Genomic DNA, 26,548 nt, shown 5'->3' with positions numbered 1-26,548 from the left:
CTTGCCTATGGCCAGCAATAAAAGTCAAGAGTGCCAAGCGACATGGAACAATTTATCACAGGCAAATGATCAAAACAAGGCGAAAGGATCGCAAAACGGGGCGGAGGGCTAGTGAGTCCTGCCTTGAGGCAATGGGCGTGCCACTGAAGGCTCTCTCTGACTTAAAACGAATTTTCATATCAATTTCGTCTTGGCTTTCGCCATGGAGTGGGTGGCGCAGGGGAAACGCTTTGGATTCAATTGTTGAGTTTTCCGCAAAGAACGAACTTGGCCGCCGGCGAAAATAACGTGCAAAATTTACAAGATGTTTTCGAAGCGATAAATAAAGTTGCAAATGTGAACTGCATCAGCTGCTCCGGCTGCGACTTCCCTAGCTCCCTCAACTCCCTCTGACCAGAATACCCTCCATTCTATCCATTCTGTTCAACTATTGAGGCTTTTGGAGCAGCATAGCTTCGTTATGGCAATTTGCCTCAAATTGGTTGCTCTACGCATTCGCACAAATTGGGACTCTATATCAGATGCGAGTGGCGGGCCAGCCAAACTGGTTCAAAACTGTGTCTGTCAGGAGAGCTTTAAGACATGTTTATTGGCCAGATACAAATGTTTCCTTTTGGGATTAACGGCGAGTGGGTGGGTGCTTCCCCGTGTGGCCCTGGTTGCAATTAATCGGCCAGGTTGGTTTCCCACCCATTCAAGCACTCAAGCAGTCCATTTAAAGGTTTTCCCTTTTACGGCCGCCGAAGTCTCTATCCTGCCTGCCAGCGGGAAAAGTAATTTTCACAGCATTTTATGGCCCCGCATTTGGATTAATAATAAATGCAGTGTGTGGGGGAGCAGCGCATAAAAATATGCGAATATTTATGGCACTAGTAAAACGTTATGAGAGATTCGCTTATGACAGCTGCAGGAGTTTAAGAAGCACCAGAATGAAATTAGTTCAGACTTTGAGGTTGGCAGCCATTAAAGCCCGACCCCGTATAATCTATTCAATTAGAAGAGTTGACCACCCGGCGGCTGGAAAAGTGGTTGGAAATAGTGAGAACAAGTTTGCACGTATCCCCCATCCGGAAGAGAGACGTGAGTCTGTGTGCATGTCCTGGCCATTGTTTGTGAAAATTATTTTATAATCATTTTATCACATTTCCAACCAACCTGCCAGCAGCAGCAGCAGCAGAAGTTGAGTTTTCACTGGCACACCTGCTGCCAGGATAGAGATCCTCTATCCTCGGCCAACAACAATGGACTACGGCTCAAAGCCGAAAGCAAAAGCATGCTGGCAACTTTTGCCTTGCCATTGATGGCCCACACACACACACACACACACACACAGACACAAACAGGCACACACAGACACACACACACATTTATGGCTTTGAATCTTCATTTTCCTTAGACAATGACAAAAATGGAGGATAATAGATAAAATTAAGTGCAACTGCAGCAGACAAGGAAGGAAGGAGCATGGATATGGCTGGCTTCTTGTGGGGTTTATTGTCGCCCCTCTGACGACGGGGAGGGTGGGGGAGCTCGTGGGGGAACCCCCGAAAGGAGAGTCGGGCCAAGTCATGGATGCCATTAATAAAGTGCATTGAATTGGCTGCACGGCACTCAGCAGAAAATGGCGCCTGGGCTTCGAACGTCTACCTCCTTTTTGGCCTGTAAAACGTTTAGCGAAATTGTTGAACAAACATGGAGTAATGGGGAAGTGAGTTATGTTCCGGATGGGGCACATAAAGACATCCCATCGATGGAACTGTGCGATAAAATGCTGTTTCGGTAGTTCGGCATTCTTTTCTTTTTAAATATTATCAGGTTTCGGTATTTACCGCAGCATGAATAGCTTTAAGGTATTTATAAAGATTTCTTCATAAGGGTTCAACATTAACTAAATAGGCCCATGGAAAACAGAGATTAGACCTCGAACCACGGAAGTTGTTTCCATTTTGATTAGTAAAAACGATTGGGTCAAGAAAGCCGAATTATCAAAGCAGAATAATCAGAGAAAAACAATTTAAAACCTGGATAAAACATGAACAGTAAACCCAATTGATTGTGTAAGTCCACCAAAAATATAGTAAACAGACTTTAAACATGGCTTTACAGTTTTAAACGAATCTGGGCAATTTATGGAACTAAGCCACTTCTGGTCTGAAATGAACCCATCCAGCGATTAAGAGAATCGAAGACCTGTTATCGTTGTCACTTCATTTCCCACATTCCAATCTCTTGGATACTTGGCAACAAGCTGCCGGTAAGCATCTTTCATTAGGCCAGGGGAGCAATTTTAGTTCAACAAATTGAATTAAGCATTCTGGGAAGCACTCGATGCCCGGCTGCTCATTTCGAAACCTTTACCGCCTTTTGATGCGAAACTTTGCGTAACCTTTTACCCGGAAAATTCGTGGGAACTAAGCAGCCGCTTTAAGCTCAAACTTTTAACCTTTGCCCTCACCTCCTGTCCGCACTTCCTATCAAATTTCATCAAAATGTAGCCGCAAAATTTTACGCCAATTTCTGTTTGAAGAGCAACGGAAAAGGGATCGCGATTGACACCTACGCAAGGGACTGTAGACAGGATCCCGAAGGACTCGCTCATCCTGGCACATCATCTTTATGCAGGAACAATAATAATTTTTAATGAGTTGTAAAGTATTTTTACAACTCTTTTTACAACTGCTTTGGAGACGGAGGGAAAAGCGAAAGTCGAGCACCTGAATTTGTATGCCATACATATATTTATCGTGTGGATTTGGTTGTACATTATTTTTGATGGCTCAATTTCCGTTGCGGTGCCCACTTCCGTGCGCCGCCTTCAATGAGCCGAGCTAAAACACGCCCAAAAACCAAAACAGCCTGAAAAAATGCAAAAAAATCGAAATCCAAACACAAACAAGCTGGTTTCGAGCTCGGAAAGTTGGGTGATATGCGTGATTAAGCACTGACAGATGCCCACCCCTTACTCGTTTTATTTGTCCGTCTGTCCGTCTGTCCGTCTGTCCGTCCGTATGAACGTCGAGATCTCAGGAACTACAAAAGCTAGAAAGTTGAGATTAAGCATACAGACTCCAGGGACATAGACGCAGCGCAAGTTTGTCGAATCATGCTGCCACGCCCACTCTAACGCCCACAAACCGCCCAAAACTGCCACGCCCACACTTTTGAAAAATGTTTTGATATTTTTTCATTTTTGTATTGGTGTTGTAAATTTCTATCGATTTGTCAAAAAAAATTTTGCCACGCCCACTCTAACGCCCACAAACCGCCCAAAGCTGCCACGCCCACACTTTTGAAAAATGTTTTGATATTTTTTCATTTTTGTATTAGTCTTCCAAATTTCTATCGATTTGCCAAAGAACTTTTTGCCACGCCCACTCTAACGCCCACAAACCGCCCAAAGCTGCCACGCCCACACTTTTGAAAAATGTTTAGATATTTTTTCATTTTTGTATTAGTCGTCTAAATTTCTATCGATTTCCCTTGTTTTTTGTACCAAGCCCAGCCTTACATGATTGTTCTCTCTTTATTCGGGGACAAAAAGTGAAGCAGAAAAAATAATGATAAATATGCTGGAATCTATTTTGGGGGAATTTTGTATTTTGTAGGCGGGTGTGTCACTTAATGACTTTTCTGCTGAATGCCAAATGAACAAGTTCCGCCGGAGGGGCAGTCGGAAGAGGTAAAAATGCTGGGGATCCGATGGAGTTGCTGATGTTACATTGTTCCCAGCGCGATTTTCTGTTGAAATTGGCTTTCGGTCGCCAAGGTAACTGAACGAACTGAGAGATGTCAGATTGCTTTGTTTCGCAATGATGTTATGTTAGACAAAACAGAAAACGATACGCTTTTTGTCTACCGAAAAGGCTGAGACTTAAAAAGAGTAATGCCGTTTACGTATTTAAATTCGAGTTAAATTAGGCAATGCATGAAGGAGTTCAAATAATTTGTCAGAATACTATACTATATTAAGTAATCTACAAAATGTAATGCAATGCAACATTAATAATACGGACTTTAACATCGCTTCGCTCTCTTCGGAAATTAATCCATTTTATTTCGAACTCAATGAAGGTAGACAATTTATTTCCAATTTCCTGATTTATTTGCCCCTCTGCCTTCTATCCGCATCCAAATCAGCTTAAAAGTGATTTTGTGCGAGTGTTTTCCCCTCTTTTGTTGGATGCAGTTCACTAATTAAGTGGATCTAAGCGCTTTTCAAACAACCAAATGCGAATGACAGACCAAACGCTTTAAAACCTCTCCCAAGAGCCAGACATCCGAATCGATTGGGACCTGGGGCGCAAAGTGTAGATCCCGGGGGAGTCTATACTTCGCTGGATGCCTGACTGGATGGCCATCGTAATATATTTGCATTAACCCAGTGACACATTTTGACATAATCTGATTAATTGGCGTGTAAAGGAGAAATAAATTGAGCGGCGTCTAATGAACCGATGGCCGGAGGAAATATGGAAGTTGGTAGATGGTAGATGGTGGATGGCGGATGGAAAAGGCAGCTGGTAACAGAAGGAGACTGCCAGATGGCGCCGGACCAATGAACGCCCACATGATAAGTGGATGGATTCTGAAAGGGGACTGCAACTATCTTCGCCTCAATAAAAATGTACAGCGATGCAATAATTTGCCCTAACGAATGTTGATAGTTTTTCACTATCTGGCTGAATAAAGACACTGCGGGAAAAAGATTCTGGTCTAGCAAAAACGATTGATTGAAAAAGATTTCGAACACAATAGGTGTTACAAATTGAATGAGATATGTTACAAGATCCTATTTACAGCACGTTGAGAGTTTCTTAATGGTTAACTTTTTAGGAAACCATAGTTCATTAGATGTGTAATTTTCGTAATCTTGTTAGTCAACTATGTAGAATTCTAATTTGCTTTATTATAAAATTTAACACTGCCATTCTGCAGTACTGATTAAACCATCTTGAATTTTCTTTTCCAAACCTCATCTCATCTAATAGCTAATTGATGTCAACGGCTTGGCGGTAGTGGCAGTTGAAACCAGGAAGATTGAGCAACCAGGCCAGACCGCAAAATGTAGCTGCTCCTTCTGCTCCCTCTGCTTCCTCTGGTCCTACTGCTCCTACCACTCAGACCGACCTGATCCGCCAGATTGGCCAGATCGGAGTGCTCCGCTGGCAACTCTATCAAAAGACGTGTCAAGAGTTGGCGGCGGCGTTTGGCTTTTCTTGTGGTTCGAAGCGTCTCGGTGTTTCGGTGTCTCAAAGTCCGCCACTTAACCGCCAACGCCGCAAAATCAATCAGCCATAGTAATGAATAGGCATAGGGCGCGAGCACCACCCACCACCCACCATATTCTTTAGGCCCTTTTCAATTTGCTAAACGACATTTGCTTTGCATTTTCGCATAGATTTCTTTACACACAAAAATGGAGCGCCGCTGGCCCCAAAGCATCAATTTTTAATTTCATTAGCATGGAGGGCATAACCTACTTCACCCCCGCTTACTGGATTTTTCATTATCTGTTTTTCCAATTTGCATTCGCCAGTCTCTGTTTCCTTGGTCGCCATTTCGCCATTTTCCGGTTCATGCGTTGCTCGCATTTGAATTTTAAATGATTATTGATTTCACATTGCTGGGTTCCCAAATGAATGGCATTCACTACACCGAATCGTTTCCAGTGGCCTATTTTTGGCTCAATTCGGTGGTCTTTGCTCAGGGTCAAATAAACTTGCTAATTACCCGAAGTGCATGGTTCCAGTTCTCTAAACAAACCGAGCGGCTAAAGCCACCTCTCACTGGATAAAGGTCGATGTAAACAATTTCCAGCGATGGCTGAATAAATATTCATAAGGAAGTAAACAAAAAGGTAAAACATTAAAGATTTTGGGCCCTATCTATCAACTAGAACAATTACTCAACTGGTCAACAGATGTTGCAGATTATGCTGCTTAAATTGGGCAAATTAAAAAATAAATATTTATATAAACATTTTTTCCAGGTGCGTATTATGGTTTTTCTTAAAATACTTCAACGATTAAATCGTATGCGGGAGAAAACCTTTCTGTGCAGCAAAAGATTAAGCCAATTTGAAGGCACAATAAATTTGAACAACTTTTTTATGTTTATTTTTGATAGACCAGACCATTTTAGATAAAAGCTCTGACTAATCACACTGGCAACCCGAAAGGAAGCCAACCAGTAGCATCCATAAAGGTAATCGGAAAATGTTTATTTAATAAATAAATTGGAGAGAAATTGCGCAGCTTGGAGGTGGAATGGTTTTGCTGTATGAATCAATGGGTGGGTGGCTGTTTGGTCACACACTGCCGGTATTTATTCAATTAAAATAATCATAAAGAGAAATGTTTATATTGCTGCTGTGCAAATATAAACAAAATAACCAAAAATTATTGTTATGCATGTTTGGGTCCAAAGTATGCAAATAAAAATCGATACAATTAGGTGCAACTGAATTCGAGCATGGATATTTGAAGTGGTAGTCCAAACATGACTTCATAGATTTAGTCGTTTTTCTGGATGTCTTTAAGTTGGAATTTCTCTATGCTGCAACATAAATAAAGCTCCAATTAAAATTGCATTAGAGATATTGTCGCTGGAAAAAGGTTTTCCAATTGGAACTTTCTTTTCCCTTTTCCTCGCCATTTTATAATAGTTTGGTAATGCTTCACGGCTGACTAAATACGCCGGATTCGATTTGGGTTCGATTTGCAGTCTTTGATGCGGGCCGAACTATGACTTTGATTAATGACTTTAATTCGATGGGTACCTGACCAAATTTTCCCCAAGTCTGCCCCTGAAGTTTCCCCCCTTTTCTTAGCCAACTGGCGAGTACATTTTCTGCTCAATTGGGTTGTCAATATTTGGACAAACATTTGAGCTCATAAGAGCATTAGGAATCATGAATACTTGGCTTCTGTCACATTAGGAATCATGAATACTTGGCTTCTGTCACAGATTTTGAGTGTGCCTCTTGGGTACTCTGTTTGCTCCAGTGATTTGCATAATATGAGACTGCGTTTGCGATCGGCAGTTAATAAAGGCACTGACTTTGGTTCGGCCATGAGATCGAAGAGTTCATGAAGTTTTATTTAATTTCCTAGGACTCCTAATTGAGCTGTCTCCCCAAAAAGGAGGCGCATGGTATTTAATTGAGTGCAACTGCATAATTGTTCAATTAAAGTGATTGTGTCAGCACTGCAACGGCAGCAAGTGTAGCCGATAAACGCGCCACAATTAGTGCAGCAATTTTTTAATTGATCGAAACACAACTGACATCGACGCCCCATTGACAGCTGCCACTGTTTTCCACTTCAAGTGCGTGAGGATGAGCAAAAAAACGTATCTACAGCAAGTTGGCTACGTGAGGAATCGGACAAAAACTCCCGCCATGTCTTGGGCCAATAAACCGAATTGTCCCAATCTGTAAGTATATACGAGTGTGTATCACACAGCCACGGAGAGAGAACAATGCGAGCAAAGTGAGGCTGCCAATTCAGATTACCTAAATTGCTCTGTTTGTCAGATACTTTTTCTCGCATCGGTTTGTAAGCTTGCCGATAGATAAAACCGGCTGCAAATGCCATTTGTTCATTGAGATACAGAATTTGATTCATGCATTCGACTGCCAATATGCATTCTCTCTGAAATTTGTCACAACTTTCTGGCAGATATTTATGTATTTACTTCACTAGACATTGGTGCTTTTAGTTCTTCTAGTCAGAAATTCGTTAGGGCATGTCAGGTGCACTTCAAATTTAACTTTTATGGTCGACGAATCTTCTATGAAAAATTGCAACCAATACTTGTATTGAGATTATCTTAGGTTAAATAAATAATAAATAAAAAGTTTAGCTTTAAGCTAAGCCAAACTGTTCATAGGAAATAAAATCGACTGAAGTCAGTTTAAATACATTTTGCTTTATATTTATAATATTTCCCTACAGTTCAAGATATCCTATCAAAAACCTAAATGCATTTTGCTCGGCTAGACTGTATGCACATAAAATGTTATTCGCTGTGAGTTACATTCCCGGGACAGATGTAGATGTATTGGATTAGTCAAGTGAACTTTATTCCACACCCTGACAAAGGCGAAAATGCCCGACTTTCTTATGCAATCCGGCAGATACTTTTTAGGCGAAGAGACACTCCCCTGCCCTCCATCAAATTGACATGCAAAATGTGTGCTGTGGCGCCAGGCTGATGTCTGAGCTGCGAATGCCAGCCATTTATTTGGCGCTGGTGGAATTGAGTTGCATTTGCGATTTTCGCCTGCAGTTGCCATTTGCAGTCGCATCTGCGGGCCTATAAATAAGCACGTCACACCGTTAGCAGCATTAACTGCATATTAATTGGCCGAAATAGACACCGTCGAAATGGCGACAGGACTAAGCCACGAGATAGCCTGACATTTGCCCAAGTTTAGATGTTAGGTATGAGTGTTCACTCGCGTGTGCGAATCTCCTCGAAATGCCAAATGGCACTTGGAATGTGCCTCGAATGGAACCTCACATTACCCACATTTATTGTGGGCGTGGTAAAAGCCTTAATTGTGCTGAAATAAATATTTACTCCACTCGCGCATTTGGCGTACTAATAAATATCAAGCGAGGGAGACAAACCAAGACAGGCACAACATGTAGTGCGGTATCTTTCAGATACTTTTGTATCTCGCTCCCACTCGCACAAACATTGATCAGGCACAGTACGCATGCATAAATTAAGTGCAATTAGCATAAACAATTTTCAGCTTTTAACTGAACTGTTTGCAGTTCGGAACGGGAGGGGGGTGTCTTAAGTGGGCGGGGGAACTTGAAAGGGGCATGGCAAACACATGGTCGCCATCCAGGGAACAACACACAAAATCTGAGGCCACAAGGCAAGATGTTCTTCATATAAGGACGTGGCCAGAAACTAAGCTTGTGTGGATAGATTACTTTTCGCCAAATTTGGCAAGTACTGGAAATCGGTGGCAGAATGGTGAACAATTTTGCGGCAATGCGTTATTTATGGGATGCAGTGCGTTTGGTTTGCTCAAATGTTGTAATAAGGAAGTTTTGAATATAAGTAGTGCCATAAAATGTATCTGCTAAAAGTTATATTGTATTAATATATATATAAAGAATATGAGACAGAATAGTTTATTGATTTAAGTACACCAGAGCAATGAAAACAAGTAAATTCTTTGTTTTGAAGAGTAGATTGCATTCTAAGGAATTTTCCTTAATTCTCAAAGATATCAATATTATTGACACTTTATGAACCCAAAATTCCCAGAAAACCCTGCACTCCCCCTTGATTTTGAATAACCCCTTAATACCCTCTACATAACCCCTTGTTTTTGTCAGCCTGATGATTTCATACTGCAGCTGCAGAAGTCTCGAGTAACAATTTTGGTTCTCGTTCGTTCTGTTCGCGTTCCTTATTCGAAAAGCTCTTCATATAAACACATGCATGTACTTAAAATCCAAAGTAACCAAAGTCCGCAGAGGAACGGAACCGCCTTCTTCAACCCAAAACAACAGATCCGAATGGAACGCAATAAAACAGAAGCACATGATGGGGTATCCGATCTCAGTCGCTGGTGTTTGTTTACAGAGTTTTACATACCATATGCATATGCATATGGATTCGTACAGGCATGTGTAAATATGACGTTTAAATGGCGTTTAGTACGTGAAATGTACGAAAATGTCGAGCACATGGAAAGCCACAGCGGCAATCGCGAACTTCGCAGACTGCGGCGGGTAAATATTATGCACAAATAAGAGAAGCACTCATACAAATGAATAAGTGAATTCAAGAAATTTAAGTGAAATTCGCGAAAGGCGAGACTTGGTATCGGTGTCTTGGTAATGGAAAAACCGCCGGCTCATCAGAACCCGAAACCAGACAGTAAAATATTTGGATATTTGGCTCCTACTGAAAGCAGATCTTTGTGTGGGAACTGGGTCTCCCAATCGGTTATGAAACGACACCCAAGGTCGAATCGCTTTGGGGTTATTGGAAACCGTCAGTGCCAATAGGCTGAACTAGATTCCCAGAATTAAATGAGGCAACCGATTGTGTTCGCCTCGAATTCATCCAGCTGACAGCTGTAGAACTATTCCTTAATTGGTCGTTGCTCCGGGGCAGTCAGAAAATCAAAATATTTAGTGACTCACTATTAATATTGGCTATTCGGCTCTCAATTGAGATTCATTACTGCGGGAAAGCAGATGCGTTAGGAAGCTTTCTTATCGCGACTGTCTGGCAGTTCAAGTGGGTCACCCCCTTTCAGAGTTCGAGTTCAAAATCCCCACAAGCCGTTTCCCGCTGTTTTATTGGTCGTCGCACGCAATAATTATAATGGCTTGTCAACAGCTTCAATAAAAAAGCACCATATCACATGAAAGATACGGATCTAGCCCTTAAGACCCTTAAAGTACCAGAGCTATCTGTTATGTTAGATAAATGTGTCGCATTGGTGATGTTCTACTTGTAACCGGAATGCAAATGGAAATGGGAATTGCTCTTGTGCCAAATGAACATTATTGTTATGGGGTGAGATCCGTTTCATTTTGGGGGCAGGGGCTCTCACCAGCGCTCATGGGTTAATAAAAACAGGAATGTAAACGACAGACAAAATATGGAAAAACAAAGGAAAAAAGAAAACATACTTTGAGTGTGTTGGAAATTAGAATTTCCGATACAACAGATACGGATTGCGGCTGGAAAAATAAAACAAGAAATTTGATCACTTAGACAGGGAATTAAACATTCGTGCTAGATAATGAAAACTGCAAATGATCAGAAACACAGTATGCATGGGTGTTTAATATTTTAACTTCCAGCTGACATCATCGCAAAGATCGGAAGATAATGATATTGGCAGGGGCAAAGAATCGAAAATCGGCGAAAATTGGGGGCACAGCGGGCAGTTCGTCCGAGCAAATAAATTAACTATATTGATGGAGTTTAGAAAGTTTAACAGAGGCGAGAAAAATCGAGTGGCCAGGCAGATGGCGCCAGTGTGACGCCGATTTGAGTCATATGCGCTCCAATTAACCAACTGACACTGAACACCATTAAAAATGAGTAAAGAAACAACGATGGGTCCTCGCCAGATAAGCATATAGCGAGTTATATACGACAGAACAACAACTCGAACTCAAAGATGCTGAGACACAATGCAAAACTGTAAACTGTTGCTCTGAGATGCAAAAATATATGTATTTCCATATGGAAACACGAGTAACAAGACTACCCATAACACTTGGAACGATGACAAAGATAAAGTGAGACACATCCAAGGTTACAACAAAGGAGAATAAGATACAGCGCAGGGAAGGACAGCGAAGTAAGAGACAGCTTTAACAAATAAAATGAGCAAGACGACTAAATCTCCAACAAAATTCAATAAAATGCTAAGTAAATAATAATAAACGACCTTGCCAAGAGGATATCCTCGGTTCCTCGGGATGTGTGTTTTCCCCGTCTGAGTTCTGCTTTTCGACAGTTCCGCGTGGGATATTGAGCATCCACACCTCGGGAGATTTCCTGCTCGCCGAGATGCAAATGAGATTCCTCTCAGATGTGAAGGAATTTTCAGAACTAAGCCTATCTTCGGATTCTCGGGTAGGAAATCTGACAGGATGTGAAGCTTTGGGCAATTGGCTTCTAAGGAGGAGTGTCCAACAGGTGAGACTAAAGTTGTGGGACACCAGGCACTCATTTCCTTTATCAATTTTACATCGTATTAATTTGTAAGTTCGCAACCTAAGACCATTTTCTCGCCGTGCATTTTACCCACACAAACGTGTAAAAAAGTCGAGTCAGTGAAAGAGTGAGATGGGCACTTTCCCGTAATAATTATTAAAAATACATTTCCATTGCGTTTGCCATATTGTAATTTCTACTCGCCAAAAGCTGAACTAGCACAATTTTTCTTAACGCCGTTGTCATGTTTTTAAACAGTTGTTCCCATCGCCACGAGAGAGAAAACAAAATACTCTACATTTCTTGTGCGATGTATGATTTATAGTGTTTATTTGCCATTTATAGTAAGAACGGCGGTGAAAATAATGGTGTATTGAACACGCGCTACCACAAGTTGGTGAAAAGTGCGCACACTTTTAAACGTGACTGTTACAAAGAATTTTTGTTTCATTTATCACACAACACAAATGCACTAAGTTCTGGTGTTATTATACTTTCTGTTGTTACTTTTGTTGTCTTGTGGCCACAGCGTTGACGAAAAATGATTATAATAAATTCGACCTTATTACTCTTGTTACTTTCGTTTGTTGTGCTACTGAAAAAATGAAGTATAACACCAGAACAATTTATTTCTGCAATTTTTTTTCTCTACGTTGGTTTACAATTGCGACCGAGAAGGTGAATATATGTCTGGGGAATATTTTTCGCACTTTAAACACTTTTTCTGTGAGGTTACGTTTTTTTAAAAATGATCCTTGAGTTAGGAATTTGATTTTTTTTATGTGTAGTATCTTTTTTATATTTTTTTTTTACCGGCAGATCGCGATCGCGACAAAAAACGCAACCAGCTTACGCGCCGCCGCTTCGAACACTGACCCAACAACAAAGCCGGCTAGCGATGGAGAGCGAAGCGTTGCTGCACTCGAAGAAGCACTCAAAAATACTCAAAAACACTCGGAAAACACTCGCAAAAAACTCACACTCCCAAAAAACGAAACTTGTTCTCTTGCCAAGAACATGTTGCTCACTTAGTGAGTTTTGTTTATGCATTGTTTATGTCTTCTTGCTGCTGCTATCCACTCAACCTGGCTCTCCCACTCACTCGTTTGGTTTACTCATTAAGTGGTTGTCACGTTGAGTGCTCCAATTGAGTGCCACTCACAAGTGTTGTTATAATTTTTCAATCTGCCACATACTTCTTCGCCTCTCCATGGCTTTATTTATTGCCCGAGTTTCGGGCTCATTTCGATACAATTTATAAATGCATTTGAATGGCGTGCTTTTTGTTGTCGCTCTTTATCTTCCCGCATTTTTGGTTTGTTTTGGTTTTGTTGGTTTTTATTCATTTGTTTTTATGGCCTTTTTATTTGATAATTTACACGCATTTTTTGTGCGATTTTTGTTCTCATGCGACTCGTTTCTCAATGAATTATACTTGTGACTCACAACAAATATTGTTTTGGGTGTGGGATAAAAGAGTTTTTAAAAGTGATATAAATGTATCAGTGTTCAGGCACAATGTAATATTTTTGAAAATATCAAAATATAACAAATCTATATGGTTTAAATGCCATAATTTATTTTAAAGTGAACTGTTTTTGATAGCTTAAGTAAAGTTTCGCCTTTCACACAAATTAAAAAATGGAAAGAATTTAGCACTTAATAGTTGTCTATTGTTTAATTGTTTTTGCATTTTCTTTCAGTTAATTTAATTTCCATTTCCCTCAACTCATGTAATAAAAATAAACAGTCGACCAAAATGTGTTATTCTTGTGTTTTCTGGTTAGCGGCATAAAAAAAAGAGAAATGCAAAATTGGTATATAATTTTCCCGTTTGCCCGCTCACACGTGACAAAGTGTGAAAAATGCCTCCAGCTCCGAAGCGTATTTTTCTTTTTCTGGGATTGTCTTAAGCCTACACTTGCTTTAAGAGGCGGGGAAAGGATGTGGAAAATGTGGAAATTTATGAACTGCAGACGCGACAAAAAAACGAAGGAGAGAGGGGGCCAAATCTTCAGCAATAGTTCGTTTGTCTCTCTGTCTGCGAAGTGCGGCCGGAAAATCTATTTTCGAGCTCATAATTTTCTTTTCCAGTCTGCCACCTTGTAGGGCAGTATTTCCTCCATCTCTGCCCTCGTGTGAATATTTATCTTTGGCAAGGCGATTTGTCGTATGCCAGGATAAAAACAGAAACCGAAAAGCAAACCAACGAAATTCCTAAAGCCAAAAATGCATCTGGGATTCGGATTTCCTGAATTCGGAAATGGAAATTGAATTCTCTTCTTCTGTCGCTTCGCTTCTAATTGTTTTTTGAGGTCTTTGCATATTTCCTCTGTCTATTTCGTGTTGGTTTGAGTCTTTCAGTTTTGTTTTGTTTTGTGGCACTTATTAATGGTCGGGAGATCTCAAAAGAGACTTCTGATAACAGAAACATTCGTTAGAGCTTTAAATTTCCAAATTTATTCAGAACTGTGGATTTTACGTACATAAATGCAGAACTGGCTAATTAATAAATAAACCACAACTATTTTCAATAATGTATATATGAGCAATGTTTTCGGAGTATCCCTGTTTTTACAATTTTATACTTCCCTACCCCGTCCCACCTAATTGGAAAGCAATGCCAATTAGAGAACTATTTCATGCCATATTGTAAGCCCTGTGGCAAATATTTACCAAATGTTTGTTTTTGCCCCCACGAACGCCAGTCAGAAAGAAAAACATACAATAAATGGCAAATATTTATGAAATGAAAATCCTCGACCCTGCTAGAAGGGTCAGCAGGGTGAAATTGGAAAAAGTTGACTGCCGCACAAAATGGCGCCGTTAGCCAATGGAAAAAGGAGCAAAGTCGAGCAGAAATATTGACAGGCCAAATGAATTGTCCATATGGTGAGCCACGTTCCAAATAGGAGAAACTCGGTGTGTGGCAATATAAAGCACAACACGTTTGACAATTATACATTGGTTACATTTCGTGGCATATTTGTGCAGTTTGAGCAAACAACAAGAGCGCAATAAAAAACAAAGAGATAGACACAAAAAAAAAACATAAAATGGCGCAAAAAGTCAGACTGTGGAGTGCAATATGGGGTTATTACGATGATTGTGGGCGTTGCAAAGGATCCACTCCCAGTTATAGCCGTAAAAATAAAAGGAGAGAAGAAAGCCGCATGGTTAAAGAATTTTTGCGTGACAATCAATTGATTTCCCATGCGGTTGACGAGAAATGATATATTTTTCTATATTTGACGTGCAATATTTTCCCACTTTTCACAGCACTCAGCTGCTGTCTTCTGTTGACACTTCTTGTTATTCTACTTTTATCCTTGTTAAAGGATTTAGTCGCACGGAAGGGAGACTTTTTATTATGGCTTTTTATTATCCCTTATCTGGATAACCATTTCGAAGTGTGTTACTTGTAAAAGGGATGGATTAATTCACCATCATTTTATTTTAAACTGGGATTTGCCATTAAGAAAATGTTTGAATTGAAGCATTTCATTTATTTCAATAAGCCAAAAAGTTTTCAAGTTATCTATGTGTTTTATCAATTTTTAATATACACTCAACAACACTTTTTAACAATAATTTAAATTATCTTTTTAAAAGCGACAGCGATCTTTAGTATAAATTTGCAATGGACAGATTAAGAAATATTGCATACTTCTAGGCACACGGCTAAAAATAGGTTTTGCAATTCATGGGGTTCTGGTCTTGGCTAAGGACAAGTGTGCATGTGCACAATATTTATGAATTTGTTTTATTAGCTTTTGTTGGTTACTTGCCCAGTCGGTAATCCCTGTTGCTAAATCAAAATTTCCATAGATAATATTTCTCCTAGTGTCAACCGGGGCTAGTAGTTCGTAAAGTGTGCCATAAATCACTGGCCACCGAGCACAAGCGCTCGCACATGCATCACACACACTGCGTATGAGTGATTTATTAAACTATTTTGCGTCGAAGTGAGGAGAAGTGAGCTAGCTAAATTGATTTCATTGTGTGTCCCAGCCTGCATAATAAACCAAACACAAATACAAGCTGCAACGAAAACTTTTAGCTCCAGCAAGGACATTTTTCAGCAGCTTTTACTTGAAGTGGTTAAGCACGGCTAGAGGAGCAGAGGACAACGTCCATGTAGCAGCAGCCTCGTCCGAGTGACCATAAGGGGTTAAATAAGTTGCCTTCCCATGTCCTGCTTCAATATCGACCACATGTGGTTAAATTATGGCCAGAGCTGACTGCCCTTACACCATTTTCTCCTATTTTACCAGCACTTTTCCGGGAAATCAATGAAACATATTTCAAAGCGTTAAGCAATTGCTTTTTAGCGTCCATTCAGCATGCCACTGCGGACTGCCAATTCCACAATTTTACCCATTTTAAGTGGACGGTTCTCCGATTCCATTCCATTCGATTCGATTGGATTCTCTAGAGCGTGCTCCGCATGGGGATTCACATTCACGCATTTGGAGAAGCCCATTCCTCTGCTCTTGTCGGCCTAACTCCATAAAATTCAGTCTCGAATTATTTGCCAAATGAGCCAGAAGTAGTTCTGTGGCATTGTCTGCTCTGACCAACCCTTTTCATTAGCATGGCAGGGCCGACATTCCACATCTGATTGAGTTTGTGGGCGATTGCCAAGGAATTTCGGCGTGACATTGATGTTGATGGCCGCCCTGCACCATTTGGAGTTCAACCAAGAGGAGCAAGGGGAGGCTTGGGGATTTTGAGATGTGGAGATGCCTCCCAGTTTGATTGAAGAGCCTTGCTGCTTGGCATTGCATTGAGGTTTACCAAAGCCAGTACTAGTCAAACTTCATTAGGGTTGAATGCCTGATTGGAAGTTCTTGCTGGCGGAACTTCGAAAACCCTACGGTTTTGATTCAATTTTTTCCTTATCTGCACTGTAGTTTCATTAATAGCCATTTATTGAGTGATTACTTAAGTTATCGGTATAAATATACACGAATACATAAAATCAACCAAATGTCAGAAAATTCTTTTTCTGATAGGCACTAAAATACATCGCTTCTTCCTGCCATGCAAATGAAATTTCCCCACAAAAACTTTTTATTCAATTAATTGAAATTTTCTCCCTGTGGTCAATTAACCAAGCCGGCCACTGTTCAGTGGCTTAAAGTGGAGGAAGGGTTTTGGATACTACACTGGCTAAAGTTTTCTCAGCTATTTGGCGACTTCATTTAACGTGGCCCAACCAGGCTTTCATAAAACGGTCGCAAAGTTTACATATCCTCCCCCGCACCCTTATTTCTGCCGTGTTCTGCATCCTTGTAATTGTTTTAAGTTGCATTTATTTAAACTTTTTTATATGCCAAGCGCACCAAACTTTTTGATTTTTTCTTGCCGGCAAACTTTCTTCCTTCATTTTTAATTTTCACTTTTTTCTGCTTACAGTCCCCTTTTAATTCTTGCACATTTTTAATTTTGAAAAAAGTTTTCCCTATCAGTACTTTTTGTTTAGCCTGGAAAAAAATAAAAATTCATTTTTATGTAACGGTGGGCGTGTACTGCAAAAAAGTAAACCAACTTTTACAGGTAGGTAACGAGTTTTTTAGCCGCTTTTAACTTGTTTTTTATGCTAGTCCGAAAAAATGTAAAACGCACTACACTGTTAAGCACTTTCGAGGAGTCTGCAATTTTTCTGGGTGTCGAGTGGCATTGAGAGATTATTTTCCGGCGATTTCCGCTGATTCAATTGGTCGAAAATCGACTGAACCGGAAACAAGTTAACCAAAACGAATTTATCAAGAACCATTTGAAAAAGAGCGGCGGCAAACGCGTTATTAAAATTCGTTTGAACCATTTTAGAACAAGTGGAAATCTAACGGACGAATTTATTTGAATTTTAAACGGTTTTCATAAACTCGCCGCAGACACCATAATAAATACGTATAGAACTATTTGAAGTTATGGTATATTAAACCGCCAACTGGGTCAACATTTTGTTTTGATTAGATATGCCTGCCAAAGGGACAACAAAAAATGTTCTCCAAAATCCGTTCAAACTGTTCCCAATAGTAAAATTTATCTATTAGAAGGCCTGACCTCATGATTTAGAACAAAAAGTTGCTAAATAATAGAAAGATTAGGTATTGTTTAGTGGTTTGATTCAGATTATGATTTATGTTTAAAAATGTATTAGCTTAGCTTGGTCTTCTATTAAAAGACCAAAAAGAAATATTTAGTAGAATTGAGAAAACTTTATTTCCGACTATAATAGGTAGAAGTCAAACGCTGTTTTTATGTCCTTGCTGCTGTTTTGTTTCCAGGATTTCTTGATTTTCATGAATATTGCCTTTTGGCTGTGCTCTTTCCCCCTATATTTCTTTCCTGATGCTCGTTCAGTCTGAAGCATTGATTTTCGCTTCGCTGGCCACCGAGAGTATGCCACCTACAAAAACTCGCACAAAAACGGACGAGTATCGCATACAATATGTGCACTTTATGCGCTTTGATATTTTATACATTTTGTGCCCTCAGAACGAGTTGTTTTTGCACCGAAATGGGGACTGGTGGGTCCCATGGTGAAGCCATTGTTTGCACAGTCTGTGTGACATTTTTATGCGATCAAACATTGTTGCATCAAATTTACGGTGCGTATGAGTAACGACGCTAGCAGCAGACATTCGAAATAGCCTCCTTTCAGCCCGTACCGTTTTGCCGTCCCTTTCAACACATTCATTCCCTTGCGGTGGAATATATTGTGTTGTTGTTCTGTGACAGACAAAGCCTCGAACGACTGGCGTCATAAAAAACACACTTGCATTTATTAGCCCAAAAAATGTAGGAAACAAAAAAAGGACAAAGTATTCTGAGCTGGAAATAAACTTTTTGTTGTGGCCACAGCAAGTGTGATTGAAAAAAATATTTTTACATCGGAAAATGTGCCAAGAATGCGGGTAGTACTTCTGCCATAAGTTAAACTCATTCGGAAAAACAAACTAAATTCGAGTTCCTCTTAAAAATGCAGATCTTTTCTCCCATCACAGAATGGACACTTAACGAGCAGATGTAAAAATCGAGAATTACGCGCCTGTTCGAGTTCAAATTTCCATGAGGCCCCAAAGTCAAATTACGAAAATGTCACGCAGGAAATGAGAGGCAAAAGTTGCAAGTCTCGACTTACCGTCATGTACTCATCCAGGCGATGCTTCCAATTGTCAGATCTATCGATTAGATTGTTCCACTGCTCGGAAAGTTTTCCCACCTCCCGTCGGATGCTGCGTGTTAGCTCACGGCTCTGCTCCTCGGCGGACATGTAACGCGAGTCGGAATCATGGTTGGCTGAGGGGAGAAGGAAAAGATTATGATAAGGAAATGTTCGTTACTAAATTTATGAAAATCAAGTCAAAGACAAAGTTCTGACAAAAAGACAATTGCGCTGCCATTAAATTGAGGAGGATCCCACCAGCATTCCCCACCTGGCACGTACAGGAGTTTATGAATTAGAGATGATATTATGGCTCTTAGTGTTGGCTCGATGATTGTGTGCTGCCAGTTCTTTGGCATCTTTGATTATGCTGATTGCAGCCTGTGATTCAATTTGCAATAAAATAATCTCTCGGACAGGTAAGCTCTGGGGGAAAACCAACCCACAAGCTGAGTGGAAACAAAGGAAAACTCAAACATGATTCGGCAGGGGACTCAATTAGCTCAGCTGGGCAGGTTAAAGCCAAAGTTTCAAGGAAAACTCTATTCGAATGGATGTCTTTAAGCCATCGATTAGCTTCGATGAGACCGCAAAAACCAACTGAGCAGCTCAGCTATTTCCTTCCACAACAGTAAAAGATGAAAGCCAAAGCCAGTCGTCGTCGTCGGCATCGGGAAAATCGAAAAGGAAAAGTGTCAGGAAATTTGAAAGACAAACTGACGCGCTCTGCGGCGAAGGGAAATGCAATAGCAGATCCATGGACGAAAGGACCAACTGACTGATAGTCGAGTGCCAGCTGCTGCTCCTTCTCATGCTTCTACTGCTACTCATGCAACTCCTGCTGCTTTATGGGCAGGCCAAAACAGTCGCACAGAAAAGAAGGCAACAAGGCGAACTCAAAGTTGGCTAAATCCGAATTTAATTTAATGCACGGACGGAGACAGCGAGCAACTTTTATGGCCAAAGGAGAGGTTGGACAGCTGGTAATGTGATGCTAAGCAAATATCGAGAGTTGAGCTGAGTTTTCCCATTCCGTCTCCATCGAAGTTCCGTTGTAATATTCAAATTCAATTTAAAGATTGAGTTTATCGCTCTGCATGTTTTCTGCTTTTTGCTCGCATCACTGCCTTTCTAGGGCGAAACTTTTTCTTTTCAATTTTGATTTTATAAGAAGAACTTGCATAAATGTTGATATTTAAATGACTCTTGGTTGGTTTCGAGGAAATATAAAAATAAATATGCATATTTATTGGCATAATGCAATACACACAAATTAAAAATTTAATGTATGTCTAAACTTTGTATTCAAAATGGAACTGGTTTAAATTAAATATTGCTTTTATCGAGCTCTTCCTCTTAATTAGTTAATAAAAATAGAGCTAATTCACTCATTTTTATATAGTGTTTGGTAATTCCTAAGAATATTTCTCCACCCTGTGATGTTAAGATACTTTTTTTTTTTTTTTTTTTTTTTTTTTTTTTTTTTTTTTTTTTTTTTTTTTTTTTTTTTTTTTTTTTTTTTTTTTTTTTTTTTTTTTTTTTTTTTTATCTAAAATATAAAAAAAAAAAAAAAAAAAAAAAAAAAATCACCCTGTGATGTTAAGATACTACTTATATACTACTACTTATACTAAAATACTAATACTAACTAATAATAGGCAAAACTCATTTAACTCGGCATTTGTAGGGGCATTTACTGCATACCAGTGGCGAAAAAGGTTCTCTGAAATCAAAGGCCACAAACTGATGGTGTGATGGGGACTCGGCCAAATCTCTCCCACAGCTGATGGCTGGCACTAATAGCGTACTAATCGCCCTAATTGCTCTGGTCGCAATTATCATTGACGCTTTCCCAGCCTTCCTACAACCCGCCATGCCACAAAAAAACGAAAACAAATCCCCAACCAAGCTCTAGCCTCCGCCACCGAGCTAAATCCACACAGCCATTTGCTAAATTGTTAACTAAAGGCTAAAAAAAAAAACTACGATGGCAACTAAAGCCAGTTCTGAGGTTTCGGGGGTTTTGGAACAGGGTATACGTGTGGTGGTGCAAAATCAATTGGCAATTCTCCGGTTGCCCAACAACAGTTGTCTACTTTTAGGCGCTCACGTACCGAAGTACAATCCTTGGATTTGTATTTGTATGCGTGCTAGTGCGAGTGTGATTGGAAGTGGGAGTGATAGTGTGGTTTTTGAGCTTCCTAAGCTTTTGTAAAATAGTTAAAGCAAATTCTTACATGTTAGTTTTCTGGTGATTCGTGAGAGATATTCGACAGAAAGTTCAATCAATTGTAAAATGCTCAAGGGAATGTCGAACGAGTTGGGTGGTGGGATAAAAAGTTGAAGTTTTGTGAATTCATTCATCATGAAGAAGGATTGCAAGAATATTCATTTTAAGTTTCATTTAATGTGTGGAGGGGAACTTTCTTAGAATAGTGTTAGGCAACATTTATTCAATATACAAACATTAAGTTTAGTTAGTTTTAAATGAGCATCATATAGCTTTTAACATTAAAAGTGACTTTTTAATTTTGTGTAGTTATTTCAAATAAAGAATTTATAGAGATTTATTCGAGACAATTTAAAATTGCATGTTGGTAGTCAAGGTCAACATATTTATTCAGATCCCAACCCTTCAATAACAAAACCCTTTAGAAGAACGTGTCAACGAACTCCCTGAGTATCCCATTACTAGGAGACTCTATTATTCTACGGGCATTTTATAGATCATGATTCTCCACCGACCCTAACAAATCCAATTTCAGTTTTGCGCCACAAGGACACTTGACGAGATTCATGGAAAACCTTTTTGTGGTCCACTTAATGGGTAGTTTAGCCGGCGACTTTTTAGTGTGTTGTTGGTGGTCATAAAACTTACCCTCCGTATCGCTGGTATCCGAGACGGCTGCTTCGTTGGCGATGTACTGACGACCGCTCGTTAAATTGCTCTCGACAATTGGCCGCTTATCCTCCAATTGGCGGCGAAAGGCTTTATGATCGTCCTGCAAGTGGAACGGCAATGAATGCAATACATGAATGAATGAAACTCTTGTGCAATAACTATATATATAAAAGTATGTTTAGGTTTTTCATGATTTTTGGTCGCCGTCTGAAAAATACAGTTGAAGTGGTCAAGGCCCATAAACTATCAAGGGAATGGCATCTTCTGCAGCCCAAGGCAATAAATTCTCGTGTTTAATGCATTTAGTTGGGAAATAACCAAATGCAACAATATAAAACTTCGGACCGAGAGGGCTGGACCCGGACTTTTGTGGCCGATGGCTGAATCCTTCGTTCGCTGGCAAATAAAATCTTCAGGCCGAAATGTAAATGTTCGGCAGACCGTAACTTAGTGGCAGGCAATAGATTTATTCTCTACCCCCTGCTGATGCCCTTTCTTTTTCCTCTCCACGGGGTGAAAGTTGGCTCATTTTTTTTTCAGCTGCTCCTCCGCTCACTTGTTTCTTGGAGCTCGGATCTGGGGCAGTAAGTGGGGCCAAGTGAAATTCAAGTGCCTCATGCTGTGTTAGACAGTGTTTTCCCATTCGGAGAGTGGCCTGCTTAACTCCTGCCTTACACTTTTTCCCTAATTCCCTTACTTCCCTTTTCAGGCAGGTCTCTAAGTGATTCGCCCCATGTGTGGCAGGATGTGTGGAATCGAGCGAGTGTGTCCATGTTTTTGACATAACAAGCATCATTTAACAATTATTTAAGAATTCTGAGCCCAATCGTGGTCGAATACGAAACTCGGTTAAGGAGCTTCTACTCGCAAGGAGGACTTGTGGCTGTTTAGCCGAATATACCAACTAAAATGCGGGTTCTATTGCAAGCCATTAAATACATTGGGAGGATTTGAAAAAGATTAGGATTTAATATATGCCCGCATAAAGCTAATATCTGAGCATAAAATATTCAAACTTGATCGACCCAAGTTTTTATGATTACATTGTGAGTATGAATTACGGATCGAATTGATTATACTACAGACTCAGTAAATTATATCATAGCAACTGATATGGGCTAGACACAGCAGACTCGAAATACAATTGTACTAATTGCAAAATGATTGCATTGCTACAAGTCTAAACAGTTTACCCATATCAAACTGCAATTACCGGATCAGTTGGAAATGGTATTTTCGCTGAAATATGCATGTACATGGCTCAAATAGACTTAAGGTATTTACTGAATATTATTTAATTATAAACCAGAAAATTTGGGACCGAAAGTGCAAAGGGCAGCTCGCCAAGTCACTTTCGGCATCATTAAACCCGCGACCTAAAAATGTGTCAAAAGACCACGCAGGCCAAAACTTCCACACAATTAGTTGGCCAGGCGGACTAACAAATTGAGGTGGAGCCCCCGGGAGTTTCAAGTAAAAATGAAATGCAAAAATGAAGAAAAGTAGTATAAAATTGGGTCGTTAACCAAAAAAGTGGGAAATGGAAAAGGTTTCATGACCCATTGCCAGGACTTACCAACTGTTTCTGTAGACTGGCGGCATCGCCTCGAACGGGACCTAAGCCCAAAGTGCTCAGTTCGGTGTCCTTGCGGATAACCCACTCGGTCAGTTCGCGGAGCGACAATAGCAGGGCGTTCCAGTGCTCCGAATTGGACTCCAGGCGATTCCTGCAGGGAAACAAGGGTAAAAGGGTGTTAGAGGTTGTTTTAAACAAGGCAGCCAGAATCAGAGCTCCTTTACATTGCAAAAAAAGTTTAAGAATATGTCTAGCATCCTAAATATCATATTAAAGACAAATAAAACGTAAATTAAATAAAAAGGTGCAGTAAAAGTAATTAAGAGACAATATATTTTTGTTATAGTCTGTCCCCCTTTAATAACGCAATACTTTAAAGAACGTAATCCCAAATTAAAACAAGAGAGAACGCTATAGTCGAATTCCCCGACTATCTGATACCCGTTACTCAGCTAGTGGAAGGGAAAAGGAGAGTCTTAAACACAGTTTTTGGCGGTTTGTAGGCGTTAGAGTGGGCGTGGCAACAAGTTTTTTGGCAAATCGATAGAAATTTACAAGACCAATACAAAAATGAAAAAATATCAAATCATTTTTCAAAAGTGTGGGCGTGGCTGTTTTCGGCGGTTTGTGGGCGTTAGAGTGGGCGTGGCAACATGAATCGATAAACTTGCGCTGCGTCAATGTCTCTGGAGTATGCTTTGTCTCAACTTTCTAGCTTTTGTAGTTTCTGAGATCTCAGCGTTCATACGGACGGACAGACAGACGGACGGACAGACGGACATGGTCATATCGACTCGGCTATTGGTCCTGATCAAGAATATATATACTTTATATGCCTTCCTTCTGCCTGTTACATACTTTTCAACGAATCTAGTATACCCTCTTACTCTACGAGTAACGGGTATAAATATATTTATTTAAATATATTTATTTGAAGAGCATTTTCTATTTTTCTCAGTGCCCACGAAAGTGCTGTAATAATATTAAATTTAATTTGCACTTTAGAGCAGACGAGGAAGCATCTGTGCTGATTGCACCCGCAAAATGTCAGCGACAATTTGTCTATTTCCTTGAGTTTCCGCTTGCCTTCCGGCACTTCTCGTCCTGCGGACCAATGTTCCGCTCCTCGTGGCGCACAAAATGTCCTCCTTAAGTGAGGTCTATTAAAGTGTCCTGTTTTGGCTTTTGGCCGGGTACCCTGGTAGGGGCAACACAACTGGTCTATGCCAAATTTCAGCTGTCGCTGTAATTGTGAAATGCCATGACATTTTATTCACATTTTATTTCGCCCTGGCATATTTTCGACCATTGTACTGCCAGCCAGCCAAGGGGAGCAAGAAATAACACAGGGAAAAATCTGAAAAATCTCTAGCCCCGCTACCCGGTAATAACAATAGTCACAGCCTCATTGTCATCTCATTTCTGCCCGCTTTCTCTAGTTTTCCCGCGATTCTCTGGTTCTCCGTTCGGAGTTTCCTGCCCCTCGACCTTTTGTCTGTTTATCTTTGGCGAATTTCTTTGGCGTGCTCATTTCATTCTTTTATTATTTCTGCTCTGGTTTTAATTATAATTAAGGCTTGGCTTTAGCACCTTTATCTTCTTCTGGAGCTATTCCTTTGGCTTTCCCTTTTGCCGCTTTTCGCACACTTTCACTTTTCGTCATGCAAATGAAACGAAATAACTTGAGACGGACAAAACTTGATGGTTTATCCTCAAGTTTCAGATGCTTTGTTGTTTTCTCACTTTGGATTTTATTTCTGTGAATAGGCATTGGACAATTACTGACGTGGGACTGACAAATTGTTTGGGAAATTGATATGGGTGAAAGTTTTAAGAGAATAAAAATGAGACACGATTGGTTTTTGGTCCTACTTATTTTCAAACAATCAATATTGAATAATTTTCCTGACCTTAATATACTTCTATGACTATAAAATATTAAAACAACGATGATTTAACAGATTTTCTCTATTGAAAATGTGATAGAAAAGGTATCTAGATTTGATTAAAGTGCTTTTCATAAGCATATTGATTGATTACGGACATTCACTCACATCCATCACCTCAGTATAAATCTGGTCGTGAAAAAATTGTCGATTAAATCATTTTTTAACCCGAAAAAAGAAGCTTAAAGAGAAAACGAATCCATAGAAAAGATACGGGTTCATCAATCTTCCCGCAAACACGCACACAGAACCATTTGGATCAGATACAGCAATCAACGAGAATGTGAAGGGGGGAATAAACCAGATTCAGAACACCTGTAGAGGTGCAGCACGCAAAAAGTTTGCACAGTTCAAAGCCAACGAAACTTTGCGCATAAAATGACCCAAAGCCAAAAAGTGCCGCGGCTAATACAAACGAACAGCAGCGAACAATGGCCAAAATCAAATAGAAAGAGGGAAGACGTAGAGGGATTGAGGAACGGCAGCCACGGTGAAACTTTTCAAGTGCTGTCCAAAATATTTTGGAGGAATTTATAAGCCAACAAATCCTCAGCGCAAACAACGACTCCGGACGGCGGGTCGGAAACCAAGCCAGACAACAAAGGAAGTAGCCCAAGTTTAGCCCACGGAAATGTGCCAGAACGTCAGAGTAATGAGGGCTGCAATTTGTGCGGAGGATGATCAGATGAGGGCACTCTCGAGGTGTCATTCGTCATCTTGTCTGCTGCCTTTAATTAAAAAACATTTGAGCAACATGCAAGAAGCGGCATCGAAAGGAAATATACACTATAAAAACATAACAATTAATAAATAATAAAAAGCTCCCGTTTAACACCTTCAAATTTTATTTAGAATTTTTTATTTTCCTTTATTGTAATGTAGTGTGATTGTTGTTAAAAGCATAAAGACTGATCATACTATAAGATGGTTTTTTTTATTAAAAATGTTATTTATTAAGGCATACGGGGAAATCTTAGAGCCCCTTTGTGTACGATAAGATGGTAACAATGCTAATTTTCTCATCTAGAAACGTGGAAAAATAATCGTTGCCTACTGTTTTGGGCGCTACATAACGTATACGCCGTGCTGTCTTGGTCGATGGATAATTGCCATTTATATTCATTATGCGATCTCGCCCGCTCCGCGTTGAGCGAATTTCTGCGTGTCACCACCATCATCATTATTCATTTCGGTCCACTTTTGCCATACCCAATAGCTACCACACCCCTTTTGTAAACATG

General features: G+C 40.0%; 1 protein-coding gene across 20 annotated transcripts in view; it reads right to left on the bottom strand.

Moving 5' to 3' along the window:
- The window catches only part of LOC120451087 (dystrophin), a 142,975-nt gene that overhangs the window by 14,201 nt on the left and 102,226 nt on the right, over positions 1-26,548 (bottom strand). For 13 of the 20 annotated variants that reach the window (XM_039634456.2, XM_039634455.2, XM_039634460.2 and 10 more), the window contains 4 exons: positions 23,362-23,512; positions 21,762-21,885; positions 18,860-19,017; positions 10,671-10,721 (listed from right to left, as the gene is read on the bottom strand). In XM_039634456.2, the coding sequence (XP_039490390.2) occupies positions 10,671-10,721; positions 18,860-19,017; positions 21,762-21,885; positions 23,362-23,512 (484 nt within the window). The remainder of the gene's footprint in view (positions 1-10,670; positions 10,722-18,859; positions 19,018-21,761; positions 21,886-23,361; positions 23,513-26,548) is intronic. The other 7 variants (XM_039634458.2, XM_039634478.2, XM_039634464.2 and 4 more) reach the window with 1 other exon arrangement.

This window comes from Drosophila santomea, chromosome 3R, assembly GCF_016746245.2.
Source record: "Drosophila santomea strain STO CAGO 1482 chromosome 3R, Prin_Dsan_1.1, whole genome shotgun sequence".
Taxonomy (NCBI): Eukaryota; Metazoa; Arthropoda; class Insecta; order Diptera; family Drosophilidae; genus Drosophila; species Drosophila santomea.
This window is presented reverse-complemented; position numbering and strand designations above follow the sequence as displayed.